We start from the raw sequence: 18,120 nt of genomic DNA, 5'->3' as shown, positions 1-18,120 counted from the left end.
GGTGAGCATAAGAGACTGAATTTACTGACCCCAAACTTATGAATGTATGTATGAATGTATACAGTAAAATATTTGTCAATATTATATTAAAAATACATATTTATTATACAATTTTATATATAGATTTGTTGAGAATGTATTATTTTTTTGTGTAAACTTTAATTGCTAAATCAGCAAGGCCCTGGAGTAAGCATCCCAACCCAGAGGTCAATGGTGGCACCTCGGGTCACCAAGCGGGTGAGTTTATCCATCAAACCTCCAATCAGTGTGGAGCAGCTCCAAAAAGAAGGCGGAGCACAAGATTGTTATCTGGGCTATTGGCCAATCAATCTATCATTCATCTGTCTGCTTACTTAATTTGCAAAACTATCAGGGTTGTGAATAGCAAACGAATTTACAGCTGAAGTTTCAGAGGGCAGATGAATGGAAACGCTGCATCAGCTCTCCTCATTACCGATCATAATTCACAAAACATGGAAAACATTTTGGATAAGCTTGCCTCCATTGTTCTCATGAGGTCAAGTATGTATACCCTTAACCTTCCGCTTGCACGCTATTGTATGACATCAAATCAGTTGCGCTGAGAAGTCACTAATTTGATAAGCTTGAACAAAAGTGTGAGTGCCACAGCATTATGCCTAATCGTGAGCGTTTTTGAGAGTCGCACTGGAAAATACCAGCAGCTCTAATGTAAAGCTGATGAGTTCGGCCAGGAACACTCCCATGAATGCCCTTCACTGCCTCACTTCCCATCAGCTGTGGGAGCTCGCACATGAGCCGCAGTCACTTACTCTGTTTAATCAATGAAATGGATGTAATCCTCTTCTTTCATTGCAAATATTCAGCTGTCGTGCAGCCGTTCACGGTCTCTTTTTTGTAAATGACTGTCTAGTCTAGTCACTACATAGGTCATGTAGACAAATGTTGTCTTGTAGCAACACGTGTAAATTGTGGAGCCTTGGTGACAGCTGAGATCAATAGCTATTAAACTGTTGGAGATCTAAGATAAGCCCTCGTGAGCCATCAGATTTATGGAAAATGCATCTTAAGGGATTTCATTCGTGTGCTAGAGAGGATTTACAGTATCTATGTCATGTGATGTAGTCTGTTGGGCATGCGTTTTTTTCCATGCACGCTGCTTTCATTGTACTATTGTAGGAAAAGCATCTTGTTTTTTGATTGTTTTGTGATATTGAATAACTACTTCATTGCACTGCTTCTTGACACTGTAGAAACAATATTTTATGGTCCCTAGCTCTTATAGACAACCCACGAAAGTTCCTAAACAAACACAATGTGATCTGTCTTTAAGTAATAACTGCTTGAAATTAAAAACCCAGCAACCAATGAACCAAATGATGTTTTAAAGGTGACAACGTCATGATTCAGTGTACACATGGTCCTTTTTCTGGTTTCTTTTCAAAACTTGCATCTCCATTCCTTGTCAGGATCCTTTGTGGAAGGTGCGCCGCAGTCAAAAGTTGGACATGTCTGCCCGTTTGGAGCTGCAGTCGGCCTTGGAAGCTGAAATCCGTGCCAAGCAACTGGTTCAGGATGAGCTGCGCAAGGTTAAAGCTGCCAACATCTCTTTCGAGAGGTCAGTCTTTGATTCTGCTTTAATAAGCAGCCTTTTCGTTTATTTAGATACATACATGCATAATAAACACGCTCGCTGTGTGTGTTGCATGGTATTGGTTCAGTCTTATGTGCATAATACAAATGGGTGCATGTTATTAGTTAAAATTATCTACTTCAGGGATTGGCAACCTTTTTGCCATTTAAGTGTCTTTTTCAAGTTTCCGTGTTAATCACTGCCACCCCCCTTGTATAAATACGCACAAACATATTTCATAATGACTAACATAGAAACAGTGCGGAATCATAAATAATTCTGAAGCAATTTAGCATTTAAAAAATATATTTTTTATACTTTTGTCAACGTCCTTTAGTTTGTTGGCTTTCAGGTTTAAATTAGATTTTGAAGAACATATTTCCAATGGGCCAATTTACACCTGGTCATTCATGCGTTTTTGCTGATCGGATAGATATCCGTTTTGTTAAAACTGTTCCATTTACATTTGGCAACATAACATACATGCCATAGTTTGCTGACCCCTTATGTAGCTTTTTGTGATAGCCTTACTTTTTTGACTCCCTCACTTACACACCTACAGCAAACTGAAAGACACAGATGCCAAGAACAGAGAGTTAGAGGAACAGCTTGAGAACATGAAGAAAGAGATGGAGGAGAGCCGCTCACGATCAGACAAAGGTGAAAATGCTGATACAGATGTTATTACTTCACCCTTAATAGACTTGAGTGTCCTTGAACCATGAGCATATTATGTCACCTTGTGAAGGAACATCTGAAGGGAACCTTTCATAAATGCTGCTGCTGATTGTTAAATTAATGGGTTCTTCTATTGTTTGAAACTAACAATTACTCTTAACAATGGATTCTTCTATTATTTGAAATTAACAATTACTCTTAACAAAATGTTTTTTTTAACTGTAGGCCTGAAACTTCCGGACTTCCAGGACTCCATCTTTGAATACTTCAATACCTCTCCCCTCGCCCATGATCTGACGTTCAGAGTGAGTGTTTCTGAAAGTATCTGGCCATCTGCTACTGCGTTACATGCCGTAACAAGCTTCCCATTATTCATTTCATTCTGACAATGGAAATTTGTCATTTGTCATTGGTCATTCGCAGTAATGTATTACGATATTGTGTTACTCCCCAAAAAGTAACTAATTCCATTTTTCAGTTACTTTTTAGGAAATGTAATGCATTTTGTTACTTACGCATTACTACTTCTCACCTGGCTGGACTTACTTACTGTTTTTTAATACCCCCATCCCCCCCCTCCCAAAAAAATTAAGTTATGTTTTTGGCAATTGGAAAGGCCCTTTCACACCTAAAGTGAAATGAATAAGCCTCAGGCTGAAGGAAATCCAAATTCACGCCTGTACAGTTGCAGCTCAAACAAACCTTTCAGCTGTGCTGCTAATCTGGATCACAGAAGAATAAGACGTAGAAGAAAGTTAGGTTTAACACTCTTACTTCAAAAAAAAAAAAAGAAAGAAAAGATAGAAACACAAATGTGATGTTTATCTAAAGTCATTTTTGCTTATTGGTATGATTGAATTGGATCATCGAAGGCCAGTGGGAAAGACGTTGGTTAAAGTGAGATTAATAATTGCATTTCACTGTTTTTATTCCTTTTGAGGAAAACTGTTTTTGTGAAAGTGAGATGAATAAAATGCAACTACAATAACCATCATGTTTACAGAAGGCCTCTGTGCCTTACTCCCAATTTCTCTCTACATGGGGACAGGAAAAAGTTACTCAGATTTTGGTGTAAATTTAAAAGTAATGTGTTACTTTACTAGTTACTTAAAGTAATCTGATTGCAAAGCTTGCATTACTTGTAATGCGTAACCCTCAGCTCTTCATGATTTTTTTGTTTGTAAAATGATTGTAGTCAGAGCCGATAGCCTCATGGGCAGCACTTCGACATAAGCACAACTGTGCCGATTCCTGGCTCAAGGTCCTTTGCCAATCTCGTTCCCCTCTCCTGATTGTCTTCAGAAAAGTTTTGATGGCATTTCCTTTTCATCCTACCTCTGTATAATGCCAAAAAAGTGGTGTTTATTAGCATAGGACTGCTTGATGTACAGAGGGAAACCAGTGTAGTCGCTGTATTTCTACTTTGGGCCAGATGTCCCATCATGCTTTGATTGCCTAAGTCGAGACAAAGGCAGCTGAGAGTTTTGCAAGACTGATGCCTATCTTTCAGTTAAACAAAACTGCTTCCATATTGAGGATCTGAGAGGAGCCCTATTGTGTCACTTTAAAGTAGGGACCAGGTCTACCGATGTAGCCAAGCTACACTTTTAACACTCATTGGATTGTAGGGAAAAGGCCTAAAGTGACAGTAAGTTCATAAAGACAAAAGCTGTTACTTGTCATCTTATTTTTGTCCCCCTCAAAAAAAGGACTCTGTCTCCTCCTCATCCGCATCTTCTCTGCTTGCATTTTGGGATGAAGTAAGTTTGTTAAACAAAGCTCCTCCCTCTGTGACCTTTAACCTCGGCAGGAGTGATCTGTCAGCAGACAAAGTATCTCAAAAGTTTGCATTATGGTCAAGAAGTTCATACTGTAGTTCCTCCTTTGCTTTGTCAAAATAAAGTGGCACTTACTATACTTGCATTAACAATGCCTGACTCCCCATTAAAGGCCAGACATTGACTATACAACTTACATTTAGTCTAACCAGCATGCCCTTCGTCTATTTTGTCTGCTGACTGCGTTCCTCTGTCGAATTGCAATCAGACCCTAGATCCAATTCAGCCTAATTGTAGGTGCTAAAGGTTAGAGACTCACAATTAGTATTAACCACCTCCCCATTGCCTTCTAACCTCTTAAACGGCTAATGTGAATAACGTCACTCTTCATTTGTCAAGTCTACAAATGCACTAAGCCGTTAGTTAACTCTTGGAACCTGCTAGGACAATAAACATCCATAATTTAGAATGACTAAGGCAACCAGCCGTAAAATTAATCGGATGAAATAAAATGATGAAATATGATTAAGTTGTGAGGATGCTTCACAATTATTCATAACTTACCAATATAGGAGGTGATGGTGAGTATGTGCTTGTAAGCTAATTGAATATGACAGTAATTCTCTGAGGAAAAAGTGTGATGTCATTTTAATTTTCTTTAATTACCCGCCATTCTTTTTGCATCCTAAAATTCTGCATCACCCTTGACACTGTTGTCTATTTAAATGTTGCATAGATTAGACCATATCAGTATCTTTTGTTTTACAGTGCTTGGTAAGTATTGTTTTTGTCATTTTAGGGTTTAATTACAGATAATGTCAGTCAAGTATTGTGCTTTAGTGTTTTCTAATGGATCTTAAGTTGAATTATAGTATTGGCGTTTATTGAATTATAGTGGTGTTTGCTAAGCCTTATTGCTGATTGCTTACACATGAGATGAAATACTTAAACAAACCAAAAGCATTATATATATTTATTAAAGTTTGGGTTCCGTAAGATTTTTCAGTAAAATAGTAACACTTTTATTCAGCCAGTCAGACTTTTTCATTAAAAGATTTCTATTAAAAAAAGCCTTCTTTTGAACTTTTCTATTCATCAAAGAATCCTGGAAAAAAAATAATCTTAGTGTCCACAAAAATATTAACAGAACAACTTTTTTCAAACTGTAAATTGTAATAATTGTACATTTTTATCAAATAAATGGAGCCATGGTGAGCATAAAAAAACATTAACTTGTATATCCAAAATTAATGTAATATTCTATAATAGGTGCCGGTAAACCTTTTGCTCGTGATTTTTATGAGTAAGCACATGACTGCTGTGTGATTATTAGTTATGACATAATACATTTCACAAATGTCATCAGTCACGTTGTGATGATGTTTGCGTGACTTAAATGTGTTAATGTAGCTTTTTGAGGAAATTAAAGGATGTTTTTAAAGCTTTTGACCTCATCTACTGACCATAAAGAAGCCAAGTCGATGGAATAAAAATAACCCCCACCAAATGATTCATACACATTTTGAGCAGTTTCACAAATGTGGTCTTTTCCCTCAGACAAGCTCCATCGGTGATGTGGACGCCACACCCCAGAAGACTGACATTCCCTCTTCCTCCCCATCAGTGGCTTCAGAACAGGATGTGAGTGTCCACCTAACACTTCCTATTACATTCTGCCGCTGTCAGACTTCCTGTCTGATACATTGGTCATTGATTGAGTAATTTCCTGAATAGTAATGGATAGGACGAAGCTTGAAAAAAAATAAAAAATGCTGTATGCTTTTATGTGACAAAATAATTTAGAATTATTATTTGTGGAATTGTTGTAATCCTTTAGGAACCAGTCAAGCCTCAAGCGACCACCCCTGCTGCACCTTCTCCAATGTATCAGCCCACTCTCTGTGCGCCAAAGGTAAAACCGCCATAGGATGTGTCTGACTCATCATTAGCCTGTTCCTTTAGGTCTTTGTTTGTCAGCATATTCCTATTGGCTTCTCAGCCTTCAGCATAAGTTCATTGCTCTGACTGTTAATATTTGTTCGTCAAAAGCCTAAAGCTCATCAGCTGAGCATCAAGACCTTCTCCAGCCCGACCCAGTGCACTCACTGTACCTCACTGATGGTGGGTCAGATCCGACAAGGCTACGCCTGCGAGGGTGAGCTAAGTGTTAGTGATAAAAAAAGATCAGAGACAGTGTCTTTAAAATGGTGGAGTTGATAAGGAGTTTTTGAACTAAGATGAAATATTTATATGCAAGTTTCACTTGTCAGTGTAAGAAAGTGATGTGAATGTTTAGTAATTCTCTCTTCCTCACTGCATCTCTTCTAGTATGCTCTTTCATCTGCCATGTGTCTTGTAAAGACAACGCGCCCCAGGTTTGCCCTATTCCTCCAGAGCAGGCCAAGAGGCCTCTGGGTATTGATGTGCAAAGGGGCATTGGCACAGCCTACAAAGGCTTTGTCAGGGTGAGAATGACAATGTAGTAACATTTCTGGTCACTTATTATTGACTTTACCTGAACAATTGCATTGAACTGATATTTCATACTAAATGCCATCTGGTAACTTAAATTGCCTTGTGCGTTTACTGCTCTTTCAGATCCCGAAGCCCACTGGAGTGAAGAAGGGCTGGCAGAGGGCTTATGCTGTAGTGTGTGACTGTAAACTCTTCCTCTATGAGGTGCCAGAAGGGAAGTCCACTCAGCCTGTTGTGATGGCCAGTCAGGTCCTCGATTTGAGGTTAGGATTAGTCACATTCTCAAATGGCATGTACTCAACACACAGTCAATGAATGATGTCTGCTACACTACCATTCAAAAGACTACGATTCAAGTCTTATGATCACCAAGGCTGCATTTATTTGATCAAAACTAGAGTACAATCAATAATATTGCATAATATTATTGCCATTTAACTGTTTTCCATTTTAAAATGTAAATTATTCCTGTGATGGTGAAGCTGAATTTTCAGAAGCTATTGGTCCAGTCTTCCAGAGTCACATTATCCTGAAGAAATATTTTTTGCGATACTTTTTTCTTTTTCTTTTTTTTTTCTCTCTTTAGGATTCTTTGAAGAAATATTTTTTGCGATACTTTTTTCTTTTTCTTTTTTTTTTCTCTCTTTAGGATTCTTTGATGAATAGAAAGATCAAAAGAACAGCATTTATTTGAAATGGAAATCTTTTGTAACATTATAAATGCCTTAATGTCACTTTTGATCAATTTAAGACATTAAAAACTGTTTTAAAAAAAAAACATACTGACCCCAAACTTTTTAACAGTAGTGTAAATAAATAATACTTTGTCATTATCACAAAATAAGCCCAGACATGATGACTTGGAAATAGCAAGTAGTATTTATTTATTTATTTGTGTGACATTTTCGTTCTTTTCCTCACAGAGACGAGGAGTTCTCTGTAAGCTCTGTTTTGGCATCTGATGTGATCCATGCTAGTCGTAAAGACATTCCCTGCATATTCCGGGTACGCTCTGAAATGTTTCCTGTTCTTTAAATACTCCATTGCTATGTCTGCCTAATCATACATCATGATAATTGTCAATATTTTCCCTGAACTGCGCAGGTATCATCTTCCACTCTGAACTCCCCGATCCGACCGGTGCCTCTGCTGGTGTTAGCTGAGAGTGAGGCAGAGAAGAGGAAGTGGGTGGGCATCCTAGAGGGCCTGCAGAACATCCTGGCCAAGAACCGCCTGAAGAACCGCGTGGTGCATGTCCTGCACGAGGCCTACGACAGCAGCCTGCCTGCCATCAAAACTACACTCTCTGCCGCCATCGTAGGCGAGTACAGTGTTTGGGAGGCGGGGATGTTAACCTCTGTGATTGCTACTTATTAGTCAAACAAATCAATATAATGTACCACTTTCACAATTTTTCTAAGAGAGGAATGAGCATTTCTGAATACTTGATCATTTTCACATATTTGAGTTTGTAAATGTGAGACCGTTTCAGTGAAATCAGTGTATTCCACTTTTTGTCCATTATCCCTATTTAGCTCAAAGTGATTTTAATCAGCACTTTTTTTGTGAAGTTAACATGAAATGCCTTTCAGAAGTTGTTCCTGTGACATGCTAGAATTTGACAGCATTTCTAATTGTTGCATAACTATGGCACATTACTAATTAATTGAGAGACTACATGGGATATTTGTGCTTTAAAATGAATTTGTCATACCAAAGGACCATTTAAAATCAACTAGAACAGGAAAAAAGAGAAAACCTTCTCTTTTAAATGTAAACTTTTAAATTCATCATTGAATTCTTTTCAATGTAAACTTTTAAATTCATCATTGAAGTCTCTTTTAAATGTAAACTTTTAAATTCAAATTCATCTCCGGTTGTGCAAATAAGCATACAGTTTCATTATTGAATTTAGTTTTTTTTTATTATCATTTGTTTTTCTTTTCCTCTATAGATATGTCTTCCATTTACATTTGTCCATTTGTACATGTTTTCTTGTAATAGTATTAATATTTTAATAGTAATATCTAGCATTAATATTTTCAGTAATAAAAAATGGCAATTCAGAGACCGTTTTACCTGGGAGTAGCTTTATAAACTTGAGGAATGGACTTTTAATAGAGGGACAGATATCTCACAGGTTTCATAAAAAAAAAAAAAATCATTTGTGTTTTGAATAAGTACAAAAGTCTTATGGGTTTGTATCGGCATGAGGATGAGTAAATGACAACAGAATTTTCATTTTTGGGTGATGAAACCCTTCTCAAATCTTATCTGTCCTGCTATTGTCTCTACAGATCGAGAACGAATTATTTTGGGGACAGAAGATGGCCTGTTTGTAGTCGAGCTCACCAGAGATAGTATGAGTATTCTGTATTACACAGATTTAGTTCTTATCTTAATTCCTTGCCATTGTTTTCACTTTAACTAATTTCCCATTATCCTTTTTCAGTCATTGTTCGTGCTGCCGACTGTAAAAGAGTCTGCCAGATTGAGCTCATCCCCAAAGAGAAGATGGTGGCCCTGCTTTCTGGCCGTAATCGGCACGTCCATTTATATGCTTGGGCGGCACTAGAGGGTGCAGAGGGTGGTTTCGATACCAAGCTGACCGAAACGAAAGGCTGCCAGGCGATGACTATAGGTACCCTACGCCCCGGTGGCCCAGCATGTCTCCTAGCAGGCGTGAAGCGCCAGGTCATCTGCTATGAAATCACACGTGCAAAGCCCCATCACCGCAAGCTGTGGGAGGTGCAGGCGCCCGGTATCGCCCAGTGGCTGGGGATTATTCGTGATCGGCTGTGCGTGGGTTACCCATCAGGCTTTGCTCTGCTGGCCATGCAGGGGGAGTCGTCACCGGTGAGTCTGGTCGGCCCAGCAGATCCCTCGCTAGCCTTTTTGGCCCAGCAGCCCCTGGACGCGCTGCACGCCATGGAGGTGGGGGCAAATGAACTGCTGTTGTGCTTTAGTCAGCTGGGAGTGTACGTGGATGCGACAGGACGACGCTCTCGAACACAGGAGCTGATGTGGCCTTCCACACCACTTGCCTGCAGTAAGTGTTTTTAAAGACTGTGTGGGCAGGAAGAAATAATTGTTGAAAGTTCCTAAGCAACAGTGTTTGTTTTCATGTTTTCAGCCCTCCTGAAATTCCAGTGTTTTTCATGTGTAGACTTGGAGGAAGGGAGGAGTAGGAAAGAACAGAGGAGAAACAGCAAAGCAGGGAGGAGGTAGAAAAGACAAAGAAGAGAATGTGTGGCTTAAAAGAGAAACAAATGAACAACCAGGAGCTGGTTTCATTATAAAAAAAAAATTTAAAAAAATCTCAAATAGTTTATTTTAATAATAAGCTTATGAGTTAAATGACCGGTAGCAATCAAATGATTTTTGTCCATACCAATTTCATGTTATGACCAATAATTGACAGATATAAAAATTCGATATTAAAAAAGTAAATAAAAAAGCACTATAACTAAAATCAATCATTTTGAATGAACAAGTACATTTAGCCTTCACTAGATTATGTACAGTATGAAAATTCAAAAGTAGGCAAACGCTGACAATTCTCATTAAGGGAATTAGTGCAAAGAAGAAAGTTCTTCTCGAGAACCTTGATATCATGCCGTAAAGTAAGAGGCGGCCATTGTAAAGCTCTGGCCAACTCCATTCAGGGATGTGAGTGGGGGGGAAATGGGCAGCAGTAAACGGAAAGAAGCAGAATGGTCAAGGGAGCAGATAAGGGCAATATTGTTGTATGTACCTAGTATTATACAATGTTGCAAAGCTTAGTATATAAAAATCCAATCAATCCATTAAGGTTATCCAGTTAACAGTTTATAATAAGGTTCATTAGTTAACATTATTTTACTACCTTATTTAACATGAACTAAGAATGAACAATACTTCTTCAGCATTTATTAATCTTAGTTCATATTAATTTCAACATTTACTAATGTTATTAAAATCAAAGGCTGTATTTGTTAACGTTAGTTAATGCACCGTGAACCAACATGAACAAACAATGAACAGCTCTATTTTTATTAACTAACATTAACAAATATTAATAAATGCTGTAACAAATGTGTTTCTCATTGTTAGTTCATGTTAGTTAATACATTAACTAATGAACCTTATTGTAAAGTGTTACTGGTTATCCTTACTTAAGTTATTTACAATAATTTTTTCTTAGGAATGATGTTAAGTAAAAAAGATCAAATCATTAATAAATCTTTTAGACACTACTTGCCCTTCCACTTTTTTCTGAAGTCAGACAATAAGAAGAAAATGGTACTTAAGAATACTTAGAGTATTTTGAGAATTAGGCCCCAGATGTTTCAGCCAGTATAGTGAGCCACGGAACTCTCCGGCCAATGACCCAGTTTCACTGCATGTCAGGCAATCCTTTGAGAATGGCATCATGAATGATTTGCCTTGGCATTCTTCTGACCATGTGCATGAGATCTCAAACCCATATTCATTATTTTCAGGCTCAAACTCTAACTACCTGACGGTGTACAGCGATTATGGTGTAGATGTGTTTGACGTCCACTCCACAGAATGGGTCCAGACCATCTCATTAAGAAGGGTGAGTGGAGTATCCTAATTTTACGGTTTGTGAAAGCAGCGTTTAATATAATTAATATTTATGAGATAAAACTGATCTGACTTTAAAATGTATGTCTAGATTCGGCCCCTGAATGTGGAGGGCAGTCTGAACCTGTTGGGCTCTGAGCAGCCCCACCTCATCTACTTCAGCAACAACTCCTCAGGTCTGATCCCACCACACACACTCTTCACCATGTCAACACACATCTCCCACACACTGAACCTTGCGTCTGCTTCACTGCTGAGGCCGAATTTCTTTCCCTGATCACAATAGTCCACCTGTGAAGATACGAGTCCTCCACAGTGATGTCAATCACTCCCACCTACACAGACACAGACGCACGCATATATAAATACTAGCAAGCCCACACATGCTTAGAGCTCAGTAGTGGTGGAGATTTTGATTCATCTCAGTATCTTGAGTCTTTTGAATCGGTTCACCAGAATGATTTGTTCACTGTTTCGTTCAGTGGCCCTTTCTGCCGATTGAGTTGAACGTTATGAATCATTAAATGAGTGTTATGAGTCACTGAATTCACTCAACTGATTTGTTAAAAACATTAATCTATTAAGAGACTTTTTAAAAGGGGTTTTAAACATCATAAGATGTCTTTAATTAGATGTCTTGTTCAGTGCTGTTCTAAGTCTAATTCAGACTTGAAGCTTAGTAAGGGGACTTATTTGTTCAGTACAGTTGAAACCACTGAAATATTTCTTCACATCCCACTCTTGAATGCTCTTGGCTCTTTCAATAGTCATACTTTGAAATCTCTTCTTTGCAAAGCACACGTTTTCCTGCCTTCAGTGAAAAAGATTTGATTTTGTTCACTTACAAATTTGTTCAAAAACACTGAATGAGGGAGTGTATAAAAGTAAAGAGAATGATGTTCATTTACAAGATTTGTTTAAGAGCACTGATTAAGAGTCACTACATTAAAGTGAAAGAAAACTGTTTGTTCACTTACAAGATTTGTTCAAAAACACGGATTATGAGTCACTACATAGAAGTGAATGGGAACGATTTGTTCATTTACAAGATTTGTTCAAAAACTGATTCGTAAGAAACACTGATCCATAAGAGCAGCCCAGGTAATAAAATGTACGGCTCCACCCTTTGTGGTGCCTTTACAATTCACTCCCTACCCACTCTGGCAGATTGCCCTCTTGATAAAGACGCTTTTGTTTGGTAAACTAAAATGACCTCATTTGTCACACCTCCTCTAGGCTCACTGCCAACAAGTTCCACAGTGCGTTCAGAAACAGTGGCTCGGAGCTCAGAAACCCAGGACTGCTATATTTTTGCAACATAACCATTTTTTTTAAACCTCATTCACACTGTTTCCACAGATGGCTGTGACCTAGCCATCCCCGAGACCTCAGACAGCAGCAAGAAGCTGATGGTGAGGACACGCAGCAAGAGGAAGTTCCTTTTTAAAGTTCCTGAGGAGGAGCGGCTGCAACAGAGGAGGTACGGTGGCTTCAGGTGTACATTTCTCACACTGCCGCACTCCTGCATTTCTCCTAATCCGTGTGATGTTGTTTTCTTTTCGTTATATATATAGAGAGATGCTGAGGGATCCTGAAATGAGATCCAAGCTGATCTCAAACCCCACCAACTTCAACCATGTTGCTCACATGGGCCCAGGCGACGGCATGCAGGTCCTCATGGATCTGCCTCTGGTAATAAACATACCTGGTGCTAAAAGCTTAGGGAATTGCTCGGAAATACACAGATGCCATTGTCAAATCTGCATGGGGCGACCCATCAGCTGAAGAGTTTTTGAAATCTTCATCCTGCAAATACCAGAGTCAACAATGTGCCCTTGAGTTTCTATAAGGAAGTGTCTTTCTAAACCCTGCTGCCTGAGTGTCCTCCCCACTCTTCAGGTGTTTCAGTAACCTGACACATCTAATTCAGGTCACGGAGCCGCTGCTAATGAGCCAGTTACTTGAATCAGTTGTTTTAGCTAGAGGATTCGAAATGCGCATCGCTATGGGGTCCCCGAGAGCAAAATTAAGAAACACTGTTCTAATTAGGGCAGGAGGAATCCGAGAACCACCTTTTATTTAGACCATTTTCATTTTTATTCATACCATGGAACAGAACATAATTTCACTTCTTTTTTTACTCTTCAGTCACAATAACACCGCTAATTAATCTACAGCACGAAACTTACAGCACAGCCATTGCAGTCTGATTACTGTTTCTGAACAAATTATTCTTACGAGTCGTTCTTGTTAGTGAATCAAAAACATGCAGTGTGTCCAGATTAGTCCAAACGATTCCTGAGCAAATGACTCTAATCAGACAGTTTTTTTTAGTGAAACACGCTTGTTAGATTGAGACATGATTCAGTCTACTTACTAACTGGTTGAGTTACAGTATGATAAAGATATACATGATATACAAAGATATGATAAAGATATACATAATATTGTACTTTGTAGTTAAAATTGAATGTATAATTTATTATTTAGTGTGTATATGTATAGATTTAACATTATTTAGTTATTGTATTATTAAGGCCAATCAGTAGACCGCAATCTTGCCACCTCTGAAATACTTATATTCAAAATGATCTTAGCTTATGGTTTCCAGGAAAACTGATTATACAGTTGATTCACTATAATTTTTTTTTTTTTTTTTTATGGCCTCCTAAATGAGAGAACTAGGTAAAGTTTATTTAATAAATGAGTCTCTGCCAGTCAAATTGAGTCTTGAATGCTCTTCAGTGGTGGAGGTTTGTACAGTTGGGTTTGTGATAATTTACAGAAGTGCTATTTGGACACACCATTGACTTCTAGGGTTTTATTACTCATCCTAACATCCTTTTCTTTCATTTTACTGCACAGCGCCAAAATCTTTCCCTTCTCTCTGCATGTTTCTTCTTCAAAGCCAGCCAGCCCCACTCTTCCACCCTCACACCCTTTTCTCTGTCTCTCTTTCCTGTTCATGTCTCTCTTTCTGTTTTCGCTCTGGTCGTGGATTCGCTCTGTCCTCTGGTTGCCGTGGCAGCAGCAGAGCGAGACTCCCTCCCCCTCATCCTCTCGCCACCATGCCCTGATCTCCCCTCCGATCAACTTTGAGCACGTCTATCACATGAGTCCCGTATCTGCCGGGCTCTATCTGCAGAAAGAGCCTTCTTCCCAGCAGAGCCTACTTCAGTTCTCCTCTTCCTCCTCCTCTCCTTCCACATCCTCCCTAGGAAGGGTAGGCTAGCAACACCCCTCCCCACCCCACTTCCTCTTCCTCCCAATTCCCCATCCCTCCCCCACCACACCCTCCAGGCCCTGGACTTCCTTTCCTCCCTCTTCTCCTGTGTTATACCATCCCTGTCCTGCTGAACTCTGTTTTTTTGGGTAGTGAAAATGTTTCAAATGAGCCATTTCAGGGGGTTAATAAAACGTAATACTTCATGTTTATAATTTGACTACATATTTTCACTCTGATCTTAAGTAAAAAAAAAAATTCTAAAATCGATCATTCTAATAATGTTTGTGTGTGCTATTATCTTATGTCAAACTTATTGATGTAAATTAGCGGATGCACTCTCAGGATGCACACCATTATAAAAGCTACTAATTGAACTAAGTCCTAATCCTGGCTTAATCTAAGCCCTGTCTGAAACCAGGCCTAAATCCAAGTAAAATTGTTTCCAAATTAGGGCTGTTAAAATATACGATTTTCCGTACACGATTCTTGTGGGTAAAATATTCACGGTAACAATATTATTGCGGTCATTGACAAAACTGATATATTGCGACAGCCCATGATTCTGAATAATGCTAAAAAATGCCTTTGATTGAGGTTAACTTATAATTAACAAAATATTCCTTTGAAGAAAAAAAAAAAAAAAAGTTAAAGCGCTAAAAATAGTCTAGTTTAAAAGAAAGAAAAAAGAGTGATTACATACAGTAGCTCTTACTGTGGCCTACTCTGTCTGACTTCTTGTACCTCTGCTGCAGAGTGTGATGCCCTCTTCTCAGGACGACCTATCTAAAGACAAGCCACGGCCTCTGTCCAGCATCTCACGGCAACAGAGGAGTAAGACCCACATCACCCGCACTGCCTCAGGTGGGTGCCATTCCTTAAAAACACACTGACTAGCACAGGCAAGACGACACACACTGGCTTACCCTTCTAAATGCCTGAAATGTGTACTTTGTTTAAAGGAGGAGGAGATTTTGGAGGAGCAGGGTCATCTCGCAGTATTTCTGATCAAGATCAAGACTATGACAGAGAGGTACGAATTTAATGATCTCCCCACTCGCTGCTTGAGGTGACATGATGGATGGTTAGAGGAGCTTTCGGCTACTGAGCAAGTTTTCTTGTCCTAATTTTGTGGTCTGTAATAACTGCCCCAGTTTTCACAGTAATACATACTACAGCTGTAAACCAGTGTTATTTTAGTAGTATTTATGCACTATTTTCAATATTTTGAATTGGCTTTCATTTTTTTATATTTTTCAGTCTTCATTTAAATATAAGATTTAGTAAATTGGTTGTGCTTTTAGGGGTGTAACAATATATTGTAACAATATAACGCAATACAAATATGCAAATATATGTATCATGGATAGTGACCATATGTATCATTGATAGTTCACCCAAAATAAAAATTTAAAGTTTTCAGAGTTTTAGTGTCAGTACTACATTAAACTACTATATATAATGTTGAATATAATGTATAATAATGCAATTGGGGAATAATTGTGTAAAAAGTGGCCTACTTTATTTTAAATGTCTAGTCAGTGACAGAATGCAAGCATATGCGTCTAAAATAATTGTGTATTTTCAGCTTCAGAATCATGAATATTTGTATTCCAGTGTCAACATTGTCCTGTGCATTGGGTTACCAACACCAAGTCCAAGCCTAATTATTTACACCCACAATGTAATATAAAATTTAGCATTTTAATTAATTAAAACTAATTAATAGTTTTAGTTTTAGGTAACAAAAGCAACACATCTGTAAAAATCCACCCAGGTATTTTATACTTGGCAAGAATTTGAAAACTAACTAGTTAACAAGAAACTGATCTGCTAATCTTGTTTTTTTTTCCTTGTTTTCTTCTTTATCCTTGTTGTAGCCCGACTCTGACTCGACCAAACATTCCACCCCCTCCAACAGCTCCAACCCCAGCAGCCCCCCGAGCCCCAACTCTCCCCACCGCAGTCAGCTCACTCTGGACAGCCTGGATCAATCACTGGACGGCTGAAAAAGGACAACTCCCTCTTTTTCACCCTGCACACCACCCCAACCCCCCCACTATCAATCCGCTCTGCTAGGACTCACTAAAAAGTGCCAAGACTCTTCCAAGTCACCTGCTCACTCAACACAAGGGCCAAAGGTTTACCCTAAATCCTGCTGCTGGGTAGACGCATCAATCGCCACAAGTGGAAGGTGTTGGGTTTGTGCTGGCAGGCTTAGACAAAACACCTGAGCGTGTCAGAGCCACCGAAAAAAAAAAATACAATATTAAAGCCTGCCCCCTGGTGGAAATGTCATGGTATTACACTAACTGGGTCAGATTAGCAGTATAATGGACTTTTATTTTATTTTAAATCTTAATTGCAATTTTTTACTTTAGTAAATGAACATGCATTACATCTGCTGTGTCAGAATTGCTTCTGGATTCGTAGCTTCCCTTCAGAAAGAGACTTCTTATGCTGTTTTTAAATGTATATTATCAGGAACACTCATCAAGGGGGCCGAAGAGAGGAGCGTATCAGGAAGAAAGGAACCGAGGATGATATAGGACTGTGACTTTCTTGTATAAACCAACTGGACCCATAACATGATTCGCCACAGACCCGTGAAACGTCTCGCCTCATCTCATATGAGCAATAGATCGGTGACAGAGACTTTAGGGTTCAAAGCCAAACCAGAGGGCACTTTTATTGTCATATAATTCCTCTTTCTCTCTCTCTCCAGTTCTTCATTTAAACCAGCCTTTATAATATTCATGTTTTAACTTAGATGTTTCCCACAAAGATATCTAATTCAGCTTATCACCCGGAGAAAAAAGAAAGCAACAAAAATGAAGACTTTACATATAGATAAGTGTTTTAATAAGAATGCAAAAGAGAACGGCACACAGCTACAACTATTCATAGGATTTCAGTAGTTCATCTTAAGCTGCTACTGCTGCTTTGTGTGCTCTATTTAAAAATAAAAGTAAAAAAATATATATGTGATAAGGTTATCTCACCATAGCCATGCTCTGATTCTGGTTTATGATGTTTGACACATGCGAGCAGCCATGTGGGACCGTCACTGTTAAAGACTCCTATCGGAACGCTGATATGAGTTTGTGTGTTGACATGCTTGAGATCCGCATGCATGGCCGGCATATCCATTATCACTCAAGTGTGCCTTCAGTGCCAACTTCCGTTTCAGTAATAAACTGTCTGCTAAAGCATTTTAGTGGTTTTGACGAGGCTGACGGTAATGTATTATGTTGTCCCCCACCCTTCTGAAATACTGTAAAACACTTGCACATTTTTTTAGTCCAAGGAAATAATTTTGTGTGAACGGTTTTACCTGTACCTCCTTCCCCTCCCATACTTCACTTGTCCGCTTCATCAGATGGAAGTTTATCCTCAGAACACTACTGCTTTTACTTCAAAAAAAAAAAAAAAGAATCACAGGTTGAAATCTTTGTAATTATTGACTTGTTAGCCACATAAATTTGAACGAACAATAAAAGAGTACCTGTTGTGCTTTTTTTGTTGAATTTGAATCTTTAATATCTAGGATACAATTATTCGTTGGTCATTATAAGTCAAAGTTACACGTCGTCTTTGACGAATTGCTGAAAATATTACACTTAAGGGTAAATGCCAGTGTTTTTGAGATTTGACACTTTTTTTTTTTATTTGCATGGAGTAAGCAGTTTGGACTGTGTTGACAACACATTTACCAGCTTTTTGCATAACCAAGAAGTTCAGAACATTTTTTAACAGTTTCTATTAAT

At 38.6% G+C, this 18,120-nt stretch overlaps 1 protein-coding gene and 1 long non-coding RNA gene across 3 annotated transcripts in view; one reads left to right on the top strand and one right to left on the bottom strand.

Moving 5' to 3' along the window:
* The window catches only part of cdc42bpb (CDC42 binding protein kinase beta (DMPK-like)), a 67,233-nt gene extending 49,366 nt beyond the window's left edge, over window positions 1-17,867 (top strand). The window contains exons 18-37 of one of the 2 annotated variants that reach the window (XM_082146757.1): window positions 1,449-1,597; window positions 2,175-2,272; window positions 2,516-2,595; window positions 5,626-5,709; window positions 5,906-5,980; window positions 6,118-6,223; window positions 6,397-6,533; window positions 6,667-6,806; window positions 7,467-7,548; window positions 7,648-7,864; window positions 8,841-8,903; window positions 8,996-9,592; window positions 11,025-11,122; window positions 11,222-11,306; window positions 12,490-12,610; window positions 12,705-12,822; window positions 14,162-14,353; window positions 15,109-15,217; window positions 15,316-15,386; window positions 16,234-17,867. In XM_082146757.1, coding sequence (XP_082002883.1) covers window positions 1,449-1,597; window positions 2,175-2,272; window positions 2,516-2,595; window positions 5,626-5,709; window positions 5,906-5,980; window positions 6,118-6,223; window positions 6,397-6,533; window positions 6,667-6,806; window positions 7,467-7,548; window positions 7,648-7,864; window positions 8,841-8,903; window positions 8,996-9,592; window positions 11,025-11,122; window positions 11,222-11,306; window positions 12,490-12,610; window positions 12,705-12,822; window positions 14,162-14,353; window positions 15,109-15,217; window positions 15,316-15,386; window positions 16,234-16,362 — 2,751 coding nt within the window. In that variant the 3' untranslated portion in view covers window positions 16,363-17,867. The remainder of the gene's footprint in view (window positions 1-1,448; window positions 1,598-2,174; window positions 2,273-2,515; window positions 2,596-5,625; window positions 5,710-5,905; window positions 5,981-6,117; window positions 6,224-6,396; window positions 6,534-6,666; window positions 6,807-7,466; window positions 7,549-7,647; window positions 7,865-8,840; window positions 8,904-8,995; window positions 9,593-11,024; window positions 11,123-11,221; window positions 11,307-12,489; window positions 12,611-12,704; window positions 12,823-14,161; window positions 14,354-15,108; window positions 15,218-15,315; window positions 15,387-16,233) is intronic. The other variant, XM_082146756.1, reaches the window with a different exon arrangement.
* On the bottom strand, window positions 15,408-16,305 carry LOC309481861. The gene is made up of 2 exons (XR_014200127.1): window positions 16,180-16,305; window positions 15,408-16,140 (listed from the first exon to the last, which is right to left on the bottom strand). It is a non-coding gene; the product is annotated as an uncharacterized lncRNA (long non-coding RNA).
* Window positions 17,868-18,120: the final 253 nt, after the last annotated feature.

Source organism: Leuciscus leuciscus, assembly GCF_965113295.1.
Source record: "Leuciscus leuciscus genome assembly, chromosome: 19".
NCBI lineage: Eukaryota > Metazoa > Chordata > Actinopteri > Cypriniformes > Leuciscidae > Leuciscus > Leuciscus leuciscus.
This window is presented reverse-complemented; position numbering and strand designations above follow the sequence as displayed.